Here is a 20,855-nt window from a genome sequence, read left to right as displayed (position 1 = left end):
CTGTTAAGCAAAAAGCCACTTCATATCCATGCTGCTTCCTGGTGGGGAAAAAAAACTTTAATTATAAATACTGGCAAACTGGAAGTAGGGTGATGGGATGTGTGAACCAAGTAAATAAGGCTTTGGGCAAGGGGGTGAGTCTGTGCAGGTCCCCCACAAGATAAGAGTTCTTGGACAGCTGTAAAGGAGAGTTTCCCAAACTTACCCATCACAGTGGTAGCCAAAGTTTCAGGTACAGATTCTGGGGGCCTATCTGAAGTTTAAGTTATGGAAAAACTTGCTGAGAGAAAGGGTCCTACATAGTTGCAACCAGCTGGGAAATAGAAGAACACAAAAGAACGAACTGGAAAAAATTTCTCATCCCTCTGAAGGTATGAATATAAATTAATTTTCTGCAACCCCTCAGGTTAGTGTACTCTGTATCACTTGGGTCTTTGGTAAAAATGGATTTCTTAATCCTTTTACCTGTTATAAGGCAGCTGTCACCAGGAAAGCTGCTGCTTAGTCACAACTCCTTTTGTCTCCCTTCATAATTAGACTAAAAATTGTGTGAAGTGGGCTTAAGGTACTCAGACAGGCAAACCATGATCACAGCTGGCTCTACTGGTTTAACCTCATGTACAGCGACCACAGGGGGGCACATTCAGGTGGAGCAGCTAGTGCTGCTGGTCACACCACTGAGGAAACAGTGTGCTGGATTTGAAAGTCATAAATGCAGCTTCAAACTGTGGGACTTCAACCTGATAAAAAGACAGGAAATGAAGTATTCCTAGTTCCTGGAAATTCCTGGGGAAATCACATAGTCCTGGAGCCAAGGAAGCAGCAAAAGATCAGGTCGACACCCAAGGGTGTGCTAGTAAATGTGAGAAACAGGATATTCGGATGAGGTGGCCAGGGACCTGTCCCAGTTCCTATCCAGACTAGCACGATTCTTTCTGCTCACCTAAAGGAATGGACTTCAGAGAAGCAGCAAATAAACTTTTATTCATTTCCACAACACAGCCCACTGCTCCCTTTCCCCAAGAACATGAATTAACCTCAGCCATCAAAGCAGAGGACAAAAGCTGATAAGTGGCAGAAGGCAAGGGGTTACTAGAAAAATAGATTTTACCCAAGGCTGTCATCCTGGGGACCCAAGCCCCTGTCCCCAGGTCCCCATCAGGGCTTGTCAAATGGAGGGAACTGAAGGCATGGAGAGAGGCTGGAAACTGATGGAAATTCATGAACAACTCCATTAAACAAAGGGGGAAGGAGGAGCCTGGCAGTGAAAGACCTGGAGGGGTGGGGTGGGGTGAGCTATGCTCCTAGATGGGAGTGCAGCAAAAAAGGAAGAGGGAGAAAATAATTTATTGGGTGATGTAATTGTATGTAGTTTCAATCATGTCGACCACTCCAGGTCTCTGACTGAAACTAAATTCTGGCCCGTCTATGGAGGTAGAAATTGGGGATGGGAGGAAAGTTTAGAATTCCTCCTAATTCCCCAGCAGAGTAGACATTTCTCTTACCAGCTCTACCCTTTTCCCCAGCCTGCCTCCCCAAAACAGCTTCCAAATCCCTTAGCTAAAATTTGCACCAGAAAGGGTAACTGGAATGGAAAAACATTACATGAGTCTTGCCCAAACCCTCCAGCCTCAGAACTGAGAAAGGCTGAAGAACAGGAGTGGGGAGAAGGAAGTTAAGGAAAGGTTGCAATCTCCCCACTTCCCCTACTCCCAACTCAGACCCCAGGGCTGGGCTGGGCTGGGCAGGCAGCGGGGGGCAGGCCAGGCAGCTGTTATTACTGGGACCCATGCAGACCTGTTGGACAGAGCAGGTGAGAGAAGGCCGAGCTGGAGGCCAGGAGGGTTCTTTAGGCTCCTAAAGGGAGAAGCAGGGGCCTGGGATCAAGGGGAGCGGGAAGCAACGCAGTAACAGAAACAAAGGGAGGGGCCTGAGCCCCAAAAGTCGTGGGCCACCTCCACCACCACCCGCCCCTCCAGCCGCGGCCAGAGGGGCCCCTGCGGGTGGCAGGCTGATCAAGGGCAAAGCTTGATGCGGGTGCCCTTGGAGAGCACGCGGAAGAAGGGGAAGACGCGCTCGCCCAGAAAGGCCGCCGAGAAGGTGTGCACGTGGGCCAGAGTCTCGGCGTTGTAGAACCCCAGGCGCCCGGCCTCATAGTCCAGGTACACGCCGAAGCGCCGTGGCTTCTCGCTTGGGCTCAGCAGCGTCTGCTCCGTCGAGCTCTGCGCCTGGTAGCGTTTGCCGTTGGTGCCCACGCACCACACTTCGCGCTGGAGAACGGGCTGCTGGGGCAGGTGCAGCCGGCGGCGGCGGTGGTGGTGGCGCGAGGAGCCGGCGTCCCCGCTGCCCACGGAGGACCCCCCGGAGCCCACCTTCTCCTTGTGATGGGTCGACTCGCGGGCAGCGCCCACCGCCCAGCCCCGCCGCCCGCCCACCTCTACCTCCCAGTAGTGCCGGCCAGAGCGGAAGCCCTGGGCCCCCAGCACGCAGCAGTCAGCTGAGAAGCGCGTGGGATGGTCAGCAACCTCCTGCCGCCGCTCTGCCAGGCGGACCCCCCGGCGGTCAGGGGACAGCATCAGGGCAGGGTGAGCCGTGTCGGGGTCCAGCGTCAGGTCCACTTGGGGGGGGGGGGGACAAACACGCCGGGGCTGGAATAGCTGTTCCCCATCCGCAGCCAGCGCCGTGGCTTCCGCCTCTCCCGAAGCCCCTCCAGTCGCCCAGCTCCCCTCCCCACCCGCTTCCTGCTGGCTCCACCGCTTCCCCTGGGCGCGCTGGCAGGACCCCGGCCCTTCTCACCCTCCCCGCCCCCAGAACCTGCCTGGGTAGGAGAGAAGGTCCCCTTGGCATCCAGGTCCCAGAGCTGCCTGCCTGTGTCCTGCGCCGCCGCAGCCCCCCTCCCCTGGCACCGACTTCCCCTCAGGACCCAACCTCAGGTCTGCGAAGGGCAAGGCAAAGGAAGGTCGCACAGGTGACCTCCCTACCTCGGGCGGCCTGACAAAACATCCGGCTCATTTTCCTCACGATGGCGTCTGTCAGGAAGTCATGGCTATGGGCTTGGCACGGGTCAGGGGACCAGACCTCTGGGGGCTGCAGCTGCACCTCTTCACACCTGGAGGGAGGGGACCGGGCAGGGGGTGGGACCATCGTATTCCCAAAGAGAAGCGCAGAAGCTGAGGGGGAGGAGAGGAGGGTCCAGGAGGCAGAAAGTCGGGTCCTGGGGAAGGAAGGAGAGGAGAGGGATGCCCAAGAGAGGGCAGGGGTGGGGGAGCAGACGCCATGGGGCACAGAGGGTGAAGGGCGAGCACACACCTATTGAAAGTCTCCTTGATGTCCTGGGAATAACAAACAGAAAAAGGGAGAGGGAGAAAGAGACAAAGAGAAAGTCAGCTGCACAGGGGCGGCTCCTTTCTCCCCATCTCCAGCCAGAGAAAGGACCAAACTTGAACAGGGAGGGAGAAGCAGCACCCTCAGGACTCCAAAAACGTGACTCCACCTCAGTCACACCTATGCCTCGGCACACCAGACTTACTACCTCATCCCGTCACAGGGCTGTGAGCCCTGCGCTTTTTAAAATCAACCCCAGTGATAAAATGTTCATAACATGACTTGGTCACCTTTTACAGGATGTCACTGTCAAGAATTCTTTCCTCAACTCTCACTTAAACCCCTTCTACAACTGAAATGTTCTTTCCTTCCACTGGGTAAAACAGTCTCTCACACACCATCCAACATTAACTCTGTTTCTGTTCTCAAAGAACTTTCTGGTCTTCAGGTTCAATCATTGTGGTTCCTTCCCAAGGAGGACAGATGTCTGGCACCCAGCGCCCGACAGAGCAAATGGCAGGCACGGGGGCTGCCAGTGGGACCAGCGGAAACCAAGAGGCAGGGGACGGAGGGCGGAGACCGCTCACCTGAAGCAGCCGCAGGCCTCCCTGTTGGCTCCGCTCCTGGGCCTCGGCCAGCAGCCGGCTCAGCTGGGCAGCCTGCTCAGCAAGGCGGCTGGCAGCGGCGCCCGCGCGGCCCAGCTGGGCTTCGTGCGTCTCCCGGAGGCGCCGCTCCAGCCCTGCCTGTTCTTCTGCCAGAAACCGCGTCAACCGCCCAAACTCGGAGGCCACCGCGGCCAGCTCGGCCTTCATCTGGCTCTGGTTGAAGGAAAGGGAATGGTGGATACCATTTTGACACCAGGAAGCTAAATCAATACCGAGTCTACCCTGAGTCAAAGGCAAAGGAGCTCTACGTGCCCCAGGCCCGAGAAAGAGGCCCGTCTCTCTCCTCACGTCTCGGCCTCACCGGGGCCACTCCTGTCCCGCACAGTGGTCTCAAACCCACCTGACTCGGCATCAAAGACCTAACCTCGGACCTTGTCGGCCTAACTTTGACTCATCCTTCAGGCCTTAATCTACGTTTTAAATATTCCCTGAGCCTTCTCTGCTCTCCAAATACAATTATATTCCTTCATGGCATACATCTCAGTATGAAATTCTACACCTAGGTTGAAGTATCTGTCGATGTTCTCCTCTCCGTGGCACCACAATCCCTGTCAGCAGGGGCTGAGGATGCCTTCGCTCCAGTTGCCTCAGACCCTGGTGCAGCACTTACCACACAGTAGGCCTTGGTGAGAACCTTCTGAAATGAATACATGAAGGAATTCAAGAATCAAGACACCGAAGTTAGGCTCCTGACTACACCATGACTCACAGTGACCTTGGGAAAATCACCCACTTCCTCCAGTTCTGCAAAGGACCAAGTAGTATCTTAGCCTTTGTGGGCCAAGAGGCAAAATCAGGGATGTTATGTAGGAACTCACATGACCAGAGAAACTTCCTGCCCAGTCCCACCCCACCTGCCTGGGGGCTTTTTGCCCAGTTGCCATCAGCTGGAGACACTGGGAAGAGTGATGGGCCAGAGCGGGCAGGAAGGCCCTGGCTGGAGTGGGGGTAACAGCCGCCACAGTCAGTTTCACTCTGCCCCAGTGTCACCCACATCCTGACAAGCCTCCTCTGCACCCTCCTCTCCTCCCAGAGAGCCCGAAAGAGGGACAGCTGGCCAGAGATGAGACGACTCCCTGACGTCCAGACTCAGATTCCACCAACCAATGCCCAAGAGCTGCCAACTGCAGAGTCCCTGATGCACAGGTGACAACGAGCACAGGCCTCGGGAAGTGGCAAGGCCCAGCCGCTGGCAGGAAGACAGGCGCTGCGAGCAGAGAGAGGAAGAGGGACAGAGGGCGATGCCCCAACTTGGTCTCTGCAGCTCACAGTGCCAACCCCCTCCAGCAGTGCCAGCCAGCCTTACAAAAACAGGCTGGGGGGAGAGGGGCACAATAAGGAAAAAAGTGTCTAAAAAGACTCCTTTGAGGCAGGGGAGTAATAATGAGGGAAAAAAAAAAAGATTAAGAAACACTGGACTTGAAGATACCAAGGTCTCTGCAATGCTAACATCCACTAAGTCCCCCCCGTCCACTCCTCGGCCCCTCTTAGGGGCACAGCAAGCTTCCTAGGCCACGCCCCTCGCATGCTGCCGCCTCCTCGGCCTGCGTCTGTTCTGGAGCCTGGGGGTTCTCTGACGGCTGCCACGCGGGGTGTGCCTGGCCCCTGCCTGCCCTCTGTGTGATCCTTCATGTGAGTGGCGGCAGCATGGAGCACGGGCTCTGGAGCAGGGGTCAGGTGTCTGGGGTGGAGAGCTGCTTTGCAGCCTTAGGCCAGGGCCCCAACCTCTCCCAGCCTGGCCTTGTTGTTCACTCCATTTGGGGACCTAGAAACATGCTTCCAGACCCTCAAAGGCTCCCCTCTCCCAAGCCTTGGCTGCCACCTTTTCAGGGGATGTAGCTACCATCTGTGAGAGCAGGCGGCCCCATCTTCCTCACCCCCAACCACAAAACCAGTCAGCCCCTGCCAAAGTCTTCAACCCACCTTCAGCTCTGTCACCCGCCTCTCCTCCTTGGCCTTCATCTTCTGCACGGCCTCCAGGTGCTTCCTCAGTGGTTCCACGTGCCCCTGCAGCTTGGCCTGAGGGAAAGGGGAAAGGCAGGCTAGAGGCCTGGGCTGGGACAGGCCCCTGCCCCTCCTGAGCCCACCTCTTCAGTCCTCCCATAGTCGGTGGGGGCTCAAAGCCTGGCCCACACCCTAGTGCAAAATGTGACCATCACATTCCCTTCCCCCCTTTCTTCATGACAACGGCTTCCCACCCTCCACCTGTCCTAGGTACAGAAGCCCTGAGTGTGGCTTCTAATGGTGGGATCCTTCCAACCGTAGGGCCTACATCCAGAGCTGCCTTTGGATCCTTCTCCCTAAGCAATGCTTCTCACGGCCTGCCCAACAATGATCTTGAAAACACCTGTCCAACGATTTTGTACCCGTGCTGAAAATCATCCAGTGGTTCTTCACCACTTGCAGGATCTGAGGCTCTCGTGGCTCCTACATTTCTAGCCTCACCTCTTATAGTCTCCCCTTCTACCCAGGCTCTTAGTGTTGTCACATAGAACTACCTGATCCACATTTCCTCTGTGATCCCAAGGAACACTGAACAAAATCCTTACAGTACTTCCCCAGGACACTAACTATTCACAAGTGTGCCTCCCCCATGACACCAGGCTCCTGGAGGCAGGGGCCCCACTTTCCTTATTTTCTCTCCTGCTCTATTGCTCCCTCAATAAAAAACAACCAACCTCTCCTCATTCACAGCACATATGCAAATGAGCTCTGCTTTCCAACAATTTGTGGCCAAGTCTTTTTCTTTAAAGGGTCATTAAGAGACACCAGAATGGGTGAAATAGGCCCTTATTTGCTCTTTTCTTTTTTCTTTTCTGTCTTTAATTTCTTCTTTTTTCCTTCTTTTCCTTGATAGGTAATATTAGATAGAATTAAGAGCTCACACATGGACTCAAATCTGGACATAAATGCAGCTAAGTAACCTGAAGCAAGCCATGCTTCCAGTCTTCTCCTCTTAACATGGGAACAATACGTGTCAACAGTATGCTTAGTGCACACATACCTTAGTGCCTGCAGCAAAAGATCAGTAATATTATCTATCATTTGCTACCTAGGCCATAAACCTATGAGACATCCCGGTAACAACCCTTGAACTAAAGAGGTTACTGACCCCAAGTTCAAAAAGCGGTTGTTGCACAGAAGAAGTGATTATGGCCAATTCATAACATGAAAACAGCATGACCTTCACAAAATGTTTGCCTTCTAATATTACTTTGTATTGTTCTACAGTAAAGTGTCAATAATTAATACTCCATTCAGAATTTATAATACGTAAATTTACCACTTAATATTTTTTCTAAATCAATGACAAAAAGTTTGCAAGCACAAATCCAAATAGGTTACTATTTAAGAGAAAATTTCAAGGACCTTTAACTTTTTAGGAGCTTTATTTACACAGCATTCATGTGCCATTACCTATTCAATAAAGAAAGTTTCTACAGAACAGCACCGTGCCAAGCAAGTGTTGGTTAGTGTATGTATCTGAAAAGAATAAACTACCCTTCTATAAAAGAGCAGAAAGGAAATCCCTCAAATTAGTTCTATCTAACAAAACATGTTTATTTTATATTTGCTAATCAGTTAATATCAGATTATTTGTGCCCATCTGGCTTCCCCAAATTGCAGAGCCCTGGAAGCTGATCAAAAAAGGAACTAGAACTTCTTTTGATTCCATACCCCTTCCGGACCTAGCACAGGACTTTTAGGCAACTGGTATTCAATAGATGTGGCTAATATAAATACAATCCAGTTTCAGAAGCTCTTTGGAGAAGTCCTACAGAGGGAGGATGGAGGAGAGGAGGTGAAACACTCACCGATCCAGTTAACAAGCACGATGTCCAGTTTCTAGGAACCAAGGGGATTTAAAAGAGAAAGGTAAAAGGAGCTCACAACCTCCCCTGAAGACGTAGGGCCTAAAAAGCAGGCAATGTTAACAACGCAGTGATTCTCAAACTATGGTAGACTTTCCAAAGCTCTCCCCATCATCGATTCACAATCTCTACTGGAAGGGCCCACTGCACTGTTGAAAAGTTCTGCTAGTAATTCTGATGATCAGCCAGGTTTGCCAATCACTGCATGCAAGAACAGTTATTTGCAATGAGGGGATGTATGTTTGCCTTAACTATACCACTCATAGGTGAGAAACCCTAGACACTTTACTCTAAAACTGGGATAATGCTGATGAAAAAGCACTATGCAGATCACACAGAAGAAGCCATCCTCTCCTCCAACTCGTCCTACCCATCCACGCCTTTGCTAAGTAATGCTACTTGTTTGGCTGTCATACAAACAAATCTTTACCTATGTCCAAAAGGAGTCAGGGTCAGAAGTAGGGGGCAAGACATTAACCGAACCACAATCAGACTCCAGGGAGAGAGGTCCCATGTCAGAAAAATCAAACTAACAACCAACGTTGAAGAGGTGGTGACAGCTGTTATCAGCATATGGGTAGGTGGGGTGGTCACAACCAGGTAGCTGTGGCCCCGTGCATGTTACTTAAACCTCTCGGACTCTGTGTCCCAACCTGCACAACGGGCACGGAAGCCACGCCAAACTCACAGGGCTGAGTGTTAAACGAGATAGCCCGTGAAAAGTGCTTAGGATGATGCCTGGGTACACAGCAAGCACTCAAGAAACATTAATTCTGGAGAAATGAAAAGTTCAAAGAGATTCAGAGACTTGCCCAAGATTTGAAAATGAGTAAGTGGCAGAGCCAGGTCTTCTGACTTAAAAGCCTCTTTCCCACCTCCCCGAATTACCAGGAAAGGGAAGACGTTCTGGTCCGTACATCAAACTGATGGACACCCAACAACCGTCCTCCAGGACGGCCAAGCCACGTCATGGGAAGGGGAATCCCACTCAGGGCGGTCAGGTCTGGCAGAAGCTGTCATTTCTATGCCTCTGCTTCAGCGTCCTTCCTTGCTCTTTGGCTGCCCAAGCTCTCCCCGTCTCCCCGGACCTCAGTCAAGGACTGAAACCGGGACTGGCGGTAAAGTACCAGGGACCTGTCAGCTGCACTCTTACACTTGGGGACAGTGCAGGGGACAGCGGGGGCCTGCTCCCCAGAAGGCCCAGCCCAGCGACCTGCTCTCCCAGCTTTGCCCTCTCTTCTTCACTGCGCCTCTCCTTTGTGTGTGCACAGGATCCTTCTCTTTCTACCCCTTTGCTAAGTGCCAGAAGCGCTTGGCAAAGGAGAATCACATCACCAGTGCGAGGTTCTTTAGGGGGGCGAGAGGTTTCCCTTTGCAAGCTCTCTGGCTTGCTCTCCACCCCACTGAACCCCCACCTTCGTCGTGCGCCTCTCACCTTGTACTCCTGCACCACCTCCTCCAACGGCACCACGCTGTGCTGCTTGTGGCTCCTCGACTCCCGGCACACCACGCAGATGGCCTCCTCGTCCACCTCACAGAAGAGTTTCAGGGCCTCTTGGTGCTTGGGGCAGATGCCTTGCTCGTTCCCACGACTCACGCGACCCGGGGTCGGGTGCATCTGCCGGATCACCTGGACCATGTTGGCCAGCTGCAGGTTGGGGCGGAAGCTCCGCCGGGGAAAGCTCTTTCGGCACTGGGGGCAGGTGAAGCACCTCCGGGGGACCGGAGGCGGGGGCAGCGGGGTGACGGGGTCTAGCTCCTCTTCCTCGTCCTCCTCCAGCACCTCCTCCTCATCCTCCTCCCTCAGGTCCTCCTCCATGTCCCCCAAGTAGTAGTCCAGGTCTTCCTCCTCGTCCTCCTCCTCCCACACGTAGTCCATGTTGTCCCAGGTGGACCCGCCCATGCCGCTGGTCCAGAACACACCCTCCTCTTCCTCCTCGACCTCCTCCTCCATGTCGCCCTCATAGTCCTCGTCCCGCATGGGGGTGTCCCAGCCCCCGCCGGCCCCCACGGCCTCCACTTCCTCCTCCTCGCCATCCTCCTCCTCCTCCTCCTCCTCCCGGTCTAACTCGTCCCTGTCCTCCTCGTCCTCCCCGCCCCACAGCTGGGTCACACACACTCGGCAGAAGTTGTGCCCGCAGCCGATGGACACGGGGTCCGTGAAGTAATCGAGGCAGATGGCGCACACCGCCTCCTCCTGAAGGGTCTGCACAGGGTTGGGTGTCATGGCAACGGCAGCCATCTTAGTGTCCGGCCAGCCAGTGTGGACGTGCGCTGGGGGTGGGGGGGTGCGGGGGGCGGGGGGCTTCCCTCGCAGGCGCCCTGGCGACCCGGCCCCACCCCCAGCCCTGCCCTCGCCACACTTCGCCCGAGCGCCGCCAGAGAAGTGTTCTCCCGACAACCCAGCCCTCCACACAGAGGAGCCTACTCCCGGACGGCAACCGTGTCCCTGCGAGGGCAGGGGACAGAGCTGAACGCGACAGCCAAGGCCCTCAGGTGGCCCTGAGTGCAAATCTGCCCCCAACGCTCCCTGAGCCTCCTCATAAACCCCCGCCCCTCCTCACTTCCTGGCCCCGCCCCCCAACTTCCGGCTCTCTACCCAACACTTCCGACGTCTGCGCGCTACTCAGGTTCCCGAGTGCCCCCCCGCGTTCGTGTTACGCCCCCTTCTTCCTCCCGGGGCCCCTGGGCGACAGGAAACGGCGAGGAGACGCTCTAGGAGGCATCGGGGAACAGGGAGGCAGGTCTAGGATGGGGGAGGCCCCTGTCTCTGTGATGCTGGACAGCCAGGAACACAGAGGGACCAGAAGGACCGCCCTCCCCGCCTCTCCATAACTGGAGGGACACTTCGGGGGAAGGTGGAAGCGCTGGGCGGCCGTCCGTCCTGGGTGCTATGACCGCATCGGTCCGGCGCGACCCTACCGACCGGGCGCGGATGACTGCTGCAGGAGCTCCCCACAACCGGTGCCGGAAGCGGAGGGGAGGAGCCCGGACGAGAACCCTGCGGCGCTTCCGGCCCCTCTAGGCTGAGAACTTTGTTGTTGGAGGACTCAGAGGTTCTCTCCCGGACGGTTCAGGGGGCGGGGCCTGGAGAAGTGCACCTGGAGCCGGGACTGTTCGACCCCCTAGTTTGCAATTTTCGTTCCCATTTTAGAAACCTTCCATCCAGTCACTGTAGCATCGTTTGCATGAACTTCCCTAACTGCCCCTCACTAAAGCAAGGATGACAAATCAGTATATCCACATCCACACAATGGAACACTCTTTAGCTGTGGAAAGGGAATCTGTCTGCAAGACGTACTCTTAAGTGAAAAAGCAAGGTGCGGAACAAGTATGTAGAGTAGCTACCATCTGAAAAAAAAAGAGGAGGTGGGCTGTTAGATGTATTTGATATCTCTATGTTCCGGTACTTCAGTTTACTCATGTAAAATGAAGGTGATAGCTCCTATCCCAGAGGGTTTTGTGAGAATTAATGTCATGTAAAGCAGTTAGAATGTTGCTCAGCTCATAGTGAGCGCGATGCGTTAGCTGCCCGTTACTCTCAATATCGTCGTCTCTGTGAGAATACTAGTAAAAAGGATACTTTCTAAGGATACTGGGAAAGCAACCGGGAGGCTGAGTGTCAGGGATAACAAGGACATCTTTCTGTACCCTTTTGAGTTTTGAACCAAGAGAAGGAATAATCCTAAAACGAAGCAAAACAAAACCTTTTTTTCTAAGTGCCATCTGTCCACCCACCACTTTCTGACCTGTGCAACACGCAGGCTCCGTGCTCGAATGCCTCGAGGTCTGTCTCGAAGGAGCCCGGGTTCCAGGAGCAGGGGCTCGGATTGGGTTTGTGCGATTCACTGTACTTGAGACAATTCTGTCCGGAATGTGGAACCCTGCGCATCTCTGCTCTATCCTTGTGCGATAGAAATAATACTTGATGCTTGATTTAAATGTCTCGTTTAATTAAAAAAAAAAAAAAAAAAAAAAAAAAAACACCTTCTTGAGAAGTTAGAAGACACCAATCTGTGTACAGAATCCCCGGTGGGTGCCGGACGGTGCGCGGTGCCAGGAGCGCTGCAGAGCTTGCCCTGCTCTCCAGGTGCTTCCAGCCTCGTGAGGAGTCTCCAGGTGAACGCGTGCTGCTGAGCGGGGTAATGCGGGGGCTTTGACGTCTGACCCAACGCCCCAAAGCCACGAACCGAGCGGGGTTCCTGCAAACCAGCCACAGTTTCTCCCGCTGCTTAACGTTAAGCCAGGAGGCTTATCCACCACCGGCTGGAAAGCAAGAGGTCAGTAACCCGCATGGTCTGCACAGATGGGCGGAGGCGGCTGGGACCCGAGCCACACTGGCTGCTACGTCCTGAGAAATCCGGCCAGAGGACCTGAGCCCGACTCGGACCGCCGGAGCCGCGCACCACTGCCCCACCGGAGTTTCGGCCTCAGCTGTCATGCTCTGTGATGCGTCCTTTAAGAGAGCCACCACCGAGCGTCGTCTCGCGGCGGTTTCCGTAGTGTAGTGGTTATCACGTTCGCCTCACACGCGAAAGGTCCCCGGTTCGAAACCGGGCGGAAACAGGGCTTTGGGACATGTTTTTAATTTCAATGGCAGCTACTTCATTTCGACTCCCCGCTGTCCTGAGAAGGGAAGGTCACTGTGGAGGGTCCGAGTATGTACGCTTCTCTGCTTCAAGCAGCAAGATCGCAGCAGGCTCCTCATAAATGCTGGCAAGGTGAATTCAGGGCTTATTTTTCAGCCAGTCTTCTCTTCCCTGTGGAAGTCCATGCGGCCACCTCTCTCAAGCCCAAGGGCCCTAGGCTTCAGATCTCCCGAACCTATTGCCTAGGACAGAGCCAGCTTCACAGTGGGCGCTCCATAAATACATGTGCAGCTAATTCTGCAAAGCCCTGGGAAGTGTGCCTGCAACCTTGCAGGTAGAGCTCGGATAGAAGTAGCAACAAAGTTGCACCGTTTCCTATTTAGTTCAGTCGGTAGTGCATGACACTCTTAACGTCAGGGTCGTGGTTTCCAGCCCCACGTTGGGCGGAGGTTGTTTTGGAAATGAAGTTAACAAGGGAATTTTTGTAGCAAAAGCAATGCCGTTACCCTCGGACCAAAAAGAACGGGCCCTGGCATCTACGTCTGTGGTTAAGCGTGGCCTGACAGCTGGGTCGCCCGGGCAGCACATGGTCGTGTTAGACCCCAGGTTGGAGTGCTCACAGCGTGGGGCCCACCCTGACCGTGAGCGAGTAAGTGACCAGTGGTTACCCGCGGGTAAATTCCTGGTTACCTGCTCCTCCCACCACTGTTCTGCCTGCTGCTGCTATTCATCCATCCACCCACCCAGGTTCAACACTTATTAGGCGCCTTCTGCTTACCAAAACCTCCCTGTTGTCGCGGGCTAGTGCAGGATCCGCTACAGGGAGCGTGTCTTCCCGAGGCTTTGGGGTGGCGGGCGGGACCCCAGGGCTGCATCCGTGAGCGTCAAATCCATAGCAGTCGGATTTGCAACCGCCTTATTAGGTGATTTAGTGCTTAGGATTCGGCGCCCAGTTTCCGGCTTCCATATCCTGTAAAGGAACAGGTGCTCTGTTTAATTGGAGACCCTCATCTCCAATTCTCCTTATGCTCTTGATGTTAAGACTAAAACTTCTCTGAAATGTCGCTCCACGCATTCCAGTCTCCACGCAACCCCGTCCCCCCCAGGTGTGAATATTCCCTCTATTTTGAAACATCCTAATAGGAACATTCTCAGTTTACTGGCCTTGTCACGAAATTCTTCCTTAACTTCAATTAAAATTCATCCGTTTATGTTGACTGTTTTCTTAGTCCTGCAAATTCGGCTCGCTTTCTGTTTTCCGGCTGTAGAAGGCTCCCAGACACACACCAGACCACAAGAAAAATCTGTTGATCCGATGAAATGGATTTATTAAACTCACTGACCGAGGAGGAGCATCACCTTGACAGTCTTAGAAGTTTGGCAAAGGAGGGAGTTAGGGAGGGTCGCTTTCAGAGTCTGGGGAGCCTCGTTGAGTATGACAGCCCGTGAGGGTGGCTGGATAGGGATTAGTCGGAGTTTGTACACTCGTCAGAGTTGCTAGTACACGAGTCTCCAGGGGAGTTCCTGTAAATTGGAAAATGGGTCTGAACAAGCGAGTGTTCAACTGAAATTTGGCATTTCGTCTAGCCCAAATGCTTGCAATTTTATCTTCAAATTGTGGTTTCAAGGTCATTTTTTAGCACCTTTACTGGGACTGGAAAACGTTTTAAACATTCTGGCTTGAGGGGAAGCCAAAGTGGACAGAACTTTCTTCCCTATTCCCCAACAAACCGAGGGCTAGCCAGTCGGAGGCTTTGGCTACAAATACTGCCTTTCTTTCTCCTCTTGGCCCCGTACGCCGCCGCCCCTCTGGCCAGGCCTGGTTTGGGGTAAGTGCCCCCAAAATTCAAGCGATCGTCAGTTCAGAGGCTCGACAAGCACACGTTGGAACTTGGTTGATCTGATTTACATTTTAGGATGATTCCTGCAGGAATGATGAGGCAGGGGGTGTGAGGGATGGGGGCACTCGGAACCCCGCCTCCCGGACCTGTGCTGCCTGGAGTGACCTTAACAAGGGGGTTCCCCCGGGCGCACGGGGGAAGAGGGGCTCCCGGGGCACACACGCATCAAGGATCTCTGCCAGGAGAACTCAACCTCCCTTCCAATTTCTGTTTCCCCAGGTATTCGGAAATCAGCGTGGGTGAAGAGAAAATTTTTGCAATATTCAACAAATGCTGTCACTCTTCAATTTGAGTGTGTGCCAGTTTGAATGTATTGTGTCCCCCAAATGCCATTATCTTTGTGGTCTTTCTTCTTGGTGCTGGTTAGATTTGCTTGGAATGTGCCCCACCCAGCTGTGGGTGGTGACTTTGGTGGGATACTCCCATGGAGGTGTGACCCCACCCATTCAGGGTGGGCCTTGATCAGTGGAGCCGTATAAAACATGCTGACTCAAAGAGACTGGACGGAGTGCAGCTGTGAGTGACGTTTTGAAGAAGAGCAAGCTTGCTAGAGAGGAATGTCCTGGGAGAAAGCCATTTTGAAACCAGAACTTTGGAGCAGTCACCAGCCACGTGCCTTCCCAGCTAACAGAGGTTTTCCGGACGCCATTGGCCATCCTCCAGTGAAGGTACCCGATTGCTGATGTGTTACCTTGAACATTTTATGGCCTTAAGACTGTAACTGTGTAGCCAAATAAATCCCCTTTTTATAAAAGCCAGTCCATCTCTGGTGTTTTGCATTCCGCAGCATTAGCAAACTAGAACAGAGTGTATGTAGATCTATATATAACTTCAGTTAAGCTTCATCTCAATTCTTTACCCTGGACATGGAATGCTAGGATTGATGAGTTTAGTTTTATAAAAATGCTTACGAGACTTCATTACATTTTCAAAACTTAATACCATTTTCAGTTTCGTTCAAAGAACGTTGACGAAATTTTACATTTATTCATTTCAATTTTGCCCGTTATTTTAACAGATGATTTTGCATAATTCGTAACAAATATATCTCTTTTTGAAAACATGCATAATACAATTTAATGTTTTTATTTTTTACATTTACTTTGTTTTGACGAAAATTTATTCAAAGCTCGGATACTTTAAAAGAATTTCTATTTTGTTTTTTTTTAATCATTTAGATTGTTACCATCAATAGAGGACAAACTTACGTGAAAATTTACACCCTCCGGCGGGCTTGCTAGAAGAGAAAGAACTAATGAAGAGGGTTGCCAGCCTCGACCCTGAAACACAGGTGCCTTACTTCTGGGCGGTCCGCGGTGACTATCGCATTTATAGAGTTCATGGAAAACGTGCTCTCATGTGGGTTTCCGTAGTGTAGTGGTTATCACGTTCGCCTAACACGCGAAAGGTCCCTGGTTCGAAACCGGGCGGAAACATGTTTACCACTTTATTACCGCTTCTGATGGATGAGTTTAGCCTTCGGTACCTTGCATTGGAATATATGTACACATGCGTGCGGATGTTAACATTTTTTGTAATCCCTACTCTTGTCCTGTTCAATCCCTTGCTGGTTCACTTCAACCAGTATACAGTATAGTCCAGGCTAGACCTACAGGGCCAAGAAGCTGAGCTGTATGATTGGAGCATGCCTTCCAGGAACTGAAAATCCCGGCGGCTCCCCACTGCGTGGGATCAGACACCCAGGGGAGTGAATCTCCCTGGCAACGTGGAATATGACTCCCGGGGAGGAATCTAGACCCAGCTTCGTGGGATGGAGAACATCTTCTTGACCAAAAGGGGGATGTGAAAGGAAATGAAATAAGCTTCAGTGGCAGAGAGATTCCAAAAGGAGCCGAGAAGTCACTCTGGTGGGCACTCTTACACACAATATAGGCAACCCTTTTTAGGTTCTAAAGAATTGGGGTAGCTGGTGGTGGATACCTGAAACTATCAAACTACAACCCAGAACCCATGAATCTTGAAGACAATTGTATAAAAATGTAGCTTATGAGGGGTGACAATGGGATTGGGAAAGCCATAAGGAACACACTCCACTTTGTCTAGTTAATGGATGGATGAGTAGAAAAATGGGGGGAAAAAAAAAGGCGCCCAGTGTTCTTTTTTACTTTAATTGTTCTTTTTCACTTAATTTTTATTCTTATTTTGTATGTGTGTGTGGTAGTGAAAATGTTCAAAAATTAATTTTGGAGATGAACGCACAACTATATAATGGTACTGGGAACAACTGAATGTACGCTTTGTATGACTGCATGGTATGTGACTATATCTCAGTAAAAATGAATTAAAAAATAAAAATAAAAATAAATTTTAAAAAATTACCACACACACACACACACAAATCCCAGCGGATCACATGCAGCCGCCGGCACCAAAAGGGAATGACACGCAGTGACGAGTGAAACATGTAAAAGTGCAAGAAGGAATGATTCGGAAATGGATGGCGGTAGGTCAGGCTGGGGAAAAGTGTTCTCGGGGGAGATGGTGGTGGTTAAAACCACAATATCAGCAACACATCGTGTTAATTAGGGGCCTGGCACTGTTGTTAGTGTTTCCCTCTGTCCTGTAAGATGGGTAATTTATTGCTCCAGATGAGGCCACTGAGGCACAGACATAAGAAATAAGACATAAACGCGGGGTAGTGGAAACAGAAGACTGAGCTCGAGGACAGGGAAGCGGAAACGAAGCAAGGCGCCGAGAGAAATTCAAGTGAAAAACAGCAGGGAAAGCTGCTCTTGTTCCGCCGGCAGATTGCACAGATGAATAATTGCATAGCTTTATTTGCAACGTTGCAATTAAAGGATACCGGCGGGCTCTCTAAAGGTGTTGTAGGTTAATGGTTAAAAGTAGCGAGTCGATAGCATCAGACTGGGTTCAGACAGTAGCTCTCCACTTCCTGGCTGGGTGATCTCGTCTCTCAGTGCCTCCGTTTCCTCATCTGTAAGTGAGCCTTCAGATACATCAAGTTCTCAGTGTAATTTGAAACGTCTAACAGAATGTCCCAATCGAGTGGATGTTCGAGATGACTCGATTTGATACACTTAATTCATGAGGGAACCGGTGAAATGGATCATTACTGTAGATTCAAAAATTGCTAGCTTTGTAGAAAACTGACAATATTTATAACTTGGATTTAAAACCTTAAGAAAAACCAAGCTTTAATATTTACAACTGAAACAAATTGACTATTAATTACCAAACAGTGAGCTGTTCGTATCCCTTTCGATATTCAAAGTCCCCCGCCCCCGCCCTTAGACATTAAACGTCTCGAATGACAATGATAAGCATAAGTTTCCTAAAATATCCAGTGATTTTATTCCAGTTGGTCCTGACAGAAGATTCAGGACAGGGTCATTCCAGGTCATCTTTGTGGCCACTTTTTCTTTTGCAGGAAGTCCTCCAGAATCAGATCACTGCTCTGGTTGAAATTTTGACTTCCTCTTTACCCCAAATCCACATTCCTCAGAACACCATATGCGATTGACGGCAGTCTTTTATTTGGGGGACTTACACCCTGAAATCTATGTGGTATGATATAAACAGTGATAATAACGGGATGAATATTTTACATTTGAGCCATCTCTCCTGATACCACTCAGGCTCAAGTCCAGTAAAGGGAAACCAAATACTGTTAAAGAAAGAGATGATACTGTAATGTTTTTAGACTAGTTCTATCATAAGCATGAATATAGTAAACCTGGAGACAATCTTCTCTTTAAAATGAAAATATTCACGTGAATTGTTGATTAATAACTTATATTTAATTATATATAATCATTATTGGAGACCACCTCACAAAGTGCATGCATGAGCTAATAACTTATATGTACCCCAAAGGACACCAAGGCCAAAAAGAAACTCACATACAAATGGAATTTCTTATGTGTGTGTCTGGTGTTGAATTCTTCCTGTCCGAGGGAGAAAATGTGCAGAGTACGAAATGACGGAGAAGGCTTTCTGATGATTTCACTTTGCAAGTGAAGAAAACGTAATAGTCTTCCCACAAACAGACCTGAAAAGAGAGAAAAAATCAAAACAAAACGAAACGAAAACCAACAAACCAACGTTGTCATTTATAGTTGGATAAGAAACCAAAACAAGAGTGATCCTGGGATCTTCAGCAGTTTTTACTTGAGTAAGCCCCTGTGAGCGGCAAAAGGGGGGCCCGCTCTCAGCCGGTGGTGCCCTTGTACGCCCTGTAATCTGCATTATCCTGTAGGACAGGTAGCAAAGGACCCCTGCAATTTCCAGGAGGAGAATCATGTATTTAGTTTTGTAGTTAAAGCAGCCCATTGCTCCCAAGATTGTGCAGGCCCTCTCATACATGGCTTGTGCAAGGGAATATCAACCCGTCTTACTCACAGGGTGGTGATCTGCCTATTTCCAGAAAATTACAATTGCATATACACTTTGATCCAGCAATCTCACTTCTGGGCATTTTCTCCACAAATATAAACTACATGCTAATTAGCTGCTGTCCTGGTTGTAATGACACAAGATCGGAAATGACATACCTGTCCATTAGTAGAAGACGTGTTAAATAAACGACGATTCATCTATAGTGGAATATTATGCATCTGTAAAAAAGATTGAGGATGTTTTCTATGTATTGAGATGGAAGGGTCTCCAAAATATAACAGAGCCATAGGTACCTTTTCGTGTAAAATAGAGGAAAATTAAAGAGTTGCTTGTATTGACATCAAAAAAGTCTGGAAGAAAATGTATACAGGCATAGTGTTGTTACGTAGAAGGGAGGGTAGCCTTATATACATAAAAAAGGTAAAAACTAGACTAGCCGAGACCGGAGAAAAGAAGTCACTTACGGGCGGATAAGCCCGCACATCGCGCACTTCCCGGAAACGCCCAACGTGGGGCTCGAACCCACGACCCTGAGATTAAGAGTCTCATGCTCTACCGACTGAGCTAGCCGGGCGTTCTCTGGTACACGTATTATTAACTTCAAAGTTATTTGGGGGCTGCACCTACTTTGGAGCTTGCTTGGGTTTAGTTGACGTGTGTTCAGCTCGTTAGTGAAATGTTACAGTCTAGAAACCCCGGAATCTCCTCTCGGTGCTTCGCCTCTCCTGACCTCCCCTTCCCTCCCTCCCATCCTCTGCTTGCATTACCCTAACTGCAAACTAGTCCTTTTACAAGGGTAAATGCGAGGAGAAAAGAAAACGTGTTTAACCCGATATCACTGGCCAGCTCACTCTCGGAGCTTTTAAGCTGTTGCCTAGTGGTGGAACCCAGGACCGCGGCGGACCCTCTGTTACCAGCGAAACGCCAGCCTCTAGAGCTTACCTTGCGTTCTGCCGGTACACTGCGTTTCAGCACTGGAAGAAAAAGGGAAGGATGAGCAGACCGAGCCACCTCTGGAGATGCCGGGGATCGAACCCGGGGCCTCATACATGCAAAGCATGCGCTCTACCACTGAGCTACATCCCCGTCACCCAAGCCGCTTTGCTCAAGCTTGTCTTGGCTACTGCTTTGCGCAAGCTGTTCTAGGGCGCTCTGCTGGTTTCCAGCGAGAGGCTCCCGATCTTGCGATGCTATGCAGAAAAACAGGTCCAAATAAGCACCTAGGAGCAGGGGTGGACGAAGGAGATAGAAATAACTGGGCACGCTGCCCAAGAGGAATTACGACACGAAAATGACCAGTACGGAAGACTGTGTGCAGGATGCTACGTTTTCTTAAAAAAATGAAACAAGAAAAAAGGAGGGGGGCGTAGTAAAATATTTGCATTAACCGCCCCCCCCCCCTCCAAATTGTTGTAAGGTTGCTTGGGATAAAGAGGGAACTGAGCGTAGGGGATGGGCGGACTTTTCTCTGCAAACCCTTCTGAGTTCTCTGCATTTTGAGCCAACACAAGAATAATTTACTGAGAGTCTACTATGTGCTAAGAACTGCTCTAGAAACTCGGGGTTCAGCTGTGAACAAAACCGACCCAGAGCCTGCATTCCAGAGGGCAGCAGGTGCTCCTGGGGAAATGGAGCCAGCAGTGCGGAGGGAGTGTTAAGATGGTGATTTTAAACAGTGCACCCCGGCAGGCTTCACTGAAAAGGCGACATCTGAGCCCAGACATGAAGGCGGTGGGAAGTGAACGATGCCACTTCCCATGTGCAGCAAAGGCCACAGCAGAAGGCTCGAGGTAGAAGTCTTTCCGACAGGTTGCAGGCATGGCAAGGAGGCCCGTATACTGGAGTGGAGTCAGCAGTGGATGAAGACAAAGACTGGAGAGTAGCGGGTGAAGGGCTTAGGGAACCAGAAGGGTGGGGCCTTTAAGCTATTGTAAGAGGGGAGCCACTGGAGAGTTTGAGCAGAGGGCCATAATCTGACCTAACAATTTAACAGGATTCTTCTGGCTGCTGAGTGGAGAAGACAGGGCATGGTGACCGGGCAGAAGGGTAGAGAATTGTGATTATCTAAGAGATGCACTGGAAAGGGTGAGGGGTGAGGAAGTGGGGACGTGCTGAGGACTTAGTGTG

The 20,855-nt window shown here is 51.0% G+C and overlaps 1 protein-coding gene, 1 long non-coding RNA gene and 4 other non-coding genes across 7 annotated transcripts; 2 read left to right on the top strand and 4 right to left on the bottom strand.

The window, feature by feature from the left end:
- Positions 1-964: 964 nt before the first annotated feature.
- TRIM41 (tripartite motif containing 41) lies at positions 965-10,420 on the bottom strand. 2 transcript variants are annotated; one of them, XM_037817561.1, is made up of 6 exons: positions 9,297-10,420; positions 5,913-6,008; positions 3,912-4,142; positions 3,310-3,332; positions 2,982-3,214; positions 965-2,617 (listed from the first exon to the last, which is right to left on the bottom strand). In XM_037817561.1, the coding sequence occupies exons 1-6, from the start codon at positions 10,101-10,103 to the stop codon at positions 2,016-2,018; spliced, it is 1,992 nt and encodes a 663-aa protein (XP_037673489.1). In that variant the 5' UTR covers positions 10,104-10,420; the 3' UTR covers positions 965-2,015. The 2 variants fall into 2 exon arrangements, with proteins under 2 accessions (XP_037673489.1, XP_037673490.1); XM_037817562.1 differs by having other exon boundaries at positions 2,982-3,109; positions 9,297-10,417.
- A 1,934-nt stretch (positions 10,421-12,354) lies between these two features.
- Positions 12,355-12,427, top strand: TRNAV-CAC. The gene has a single exon. It is a non-coding gene; the product is annotated as a tRNA-Val (tRNA).
- Positions 12,428-15,714: 3,287 nt separating this feature from the next.
- On the top strand, positions 15,715-15,787 carry TRNAV-AAC. Its single transcript has one exon. It is a non-coding gene; the product is annotated as a tRNA-Val (tRNA).
- Positions 15,788-17,677: 1,890 nt separating this feature from the next.
- On the bottom strand, positions 17,678-19,698 carry LOC119519842. Its single transcript, XR_005214091.1, has 4 exons — positions 19,671-19,698; positions 18,884-18,946; positions 18,233-18,381; positions 17,678-17,890 (listed from the first exon to the last, which is right to left on the bottom strand). It is a non-coding gene; the product is annotated as an uncharacterized LOC119519842 (long non-coding RNA).
- On the bottom strand, positions 19,230-19,302 carry TRNAK-CUU. Its single transcript has one exon. It is a non-coding gene; the product is annotated as a tRNA-Lys (tRNA).
- A 44-nt stretch (positions 19,699-19,742) lies between the features above and the next one.
- On the bottom strand, positions 19,743-19,814 carry TRNAA-UGC. The gene has a single exon. It is a non-coding gene; the product is annotated as a tRNA-Ala (tRNA).
- Positions 19,815-20,855: the final 1,041 nt, after the last annotated feature.

This window comes from Choloepus didactylus, chromosome 24 (genome assembly GCF_015220235.1).
Source record: "Choloepus didactylus isolate mChoDid1 chromosome 24, mChoDid1.pri, whole genome shotgun sequence".
In the NCBI taxonomy this organism is placed as follows: domain Eukaryota; kingdom Metazoa; phylum Chordata; class Mammalia; order Pilosa; family Megalonychidae; genus Choloepus; species Choloepus didactylus.
Note: the sequence above shows the minus strand (reverse complement) of the source record. Positions and strands in the feature narration are given on the sequence as shown.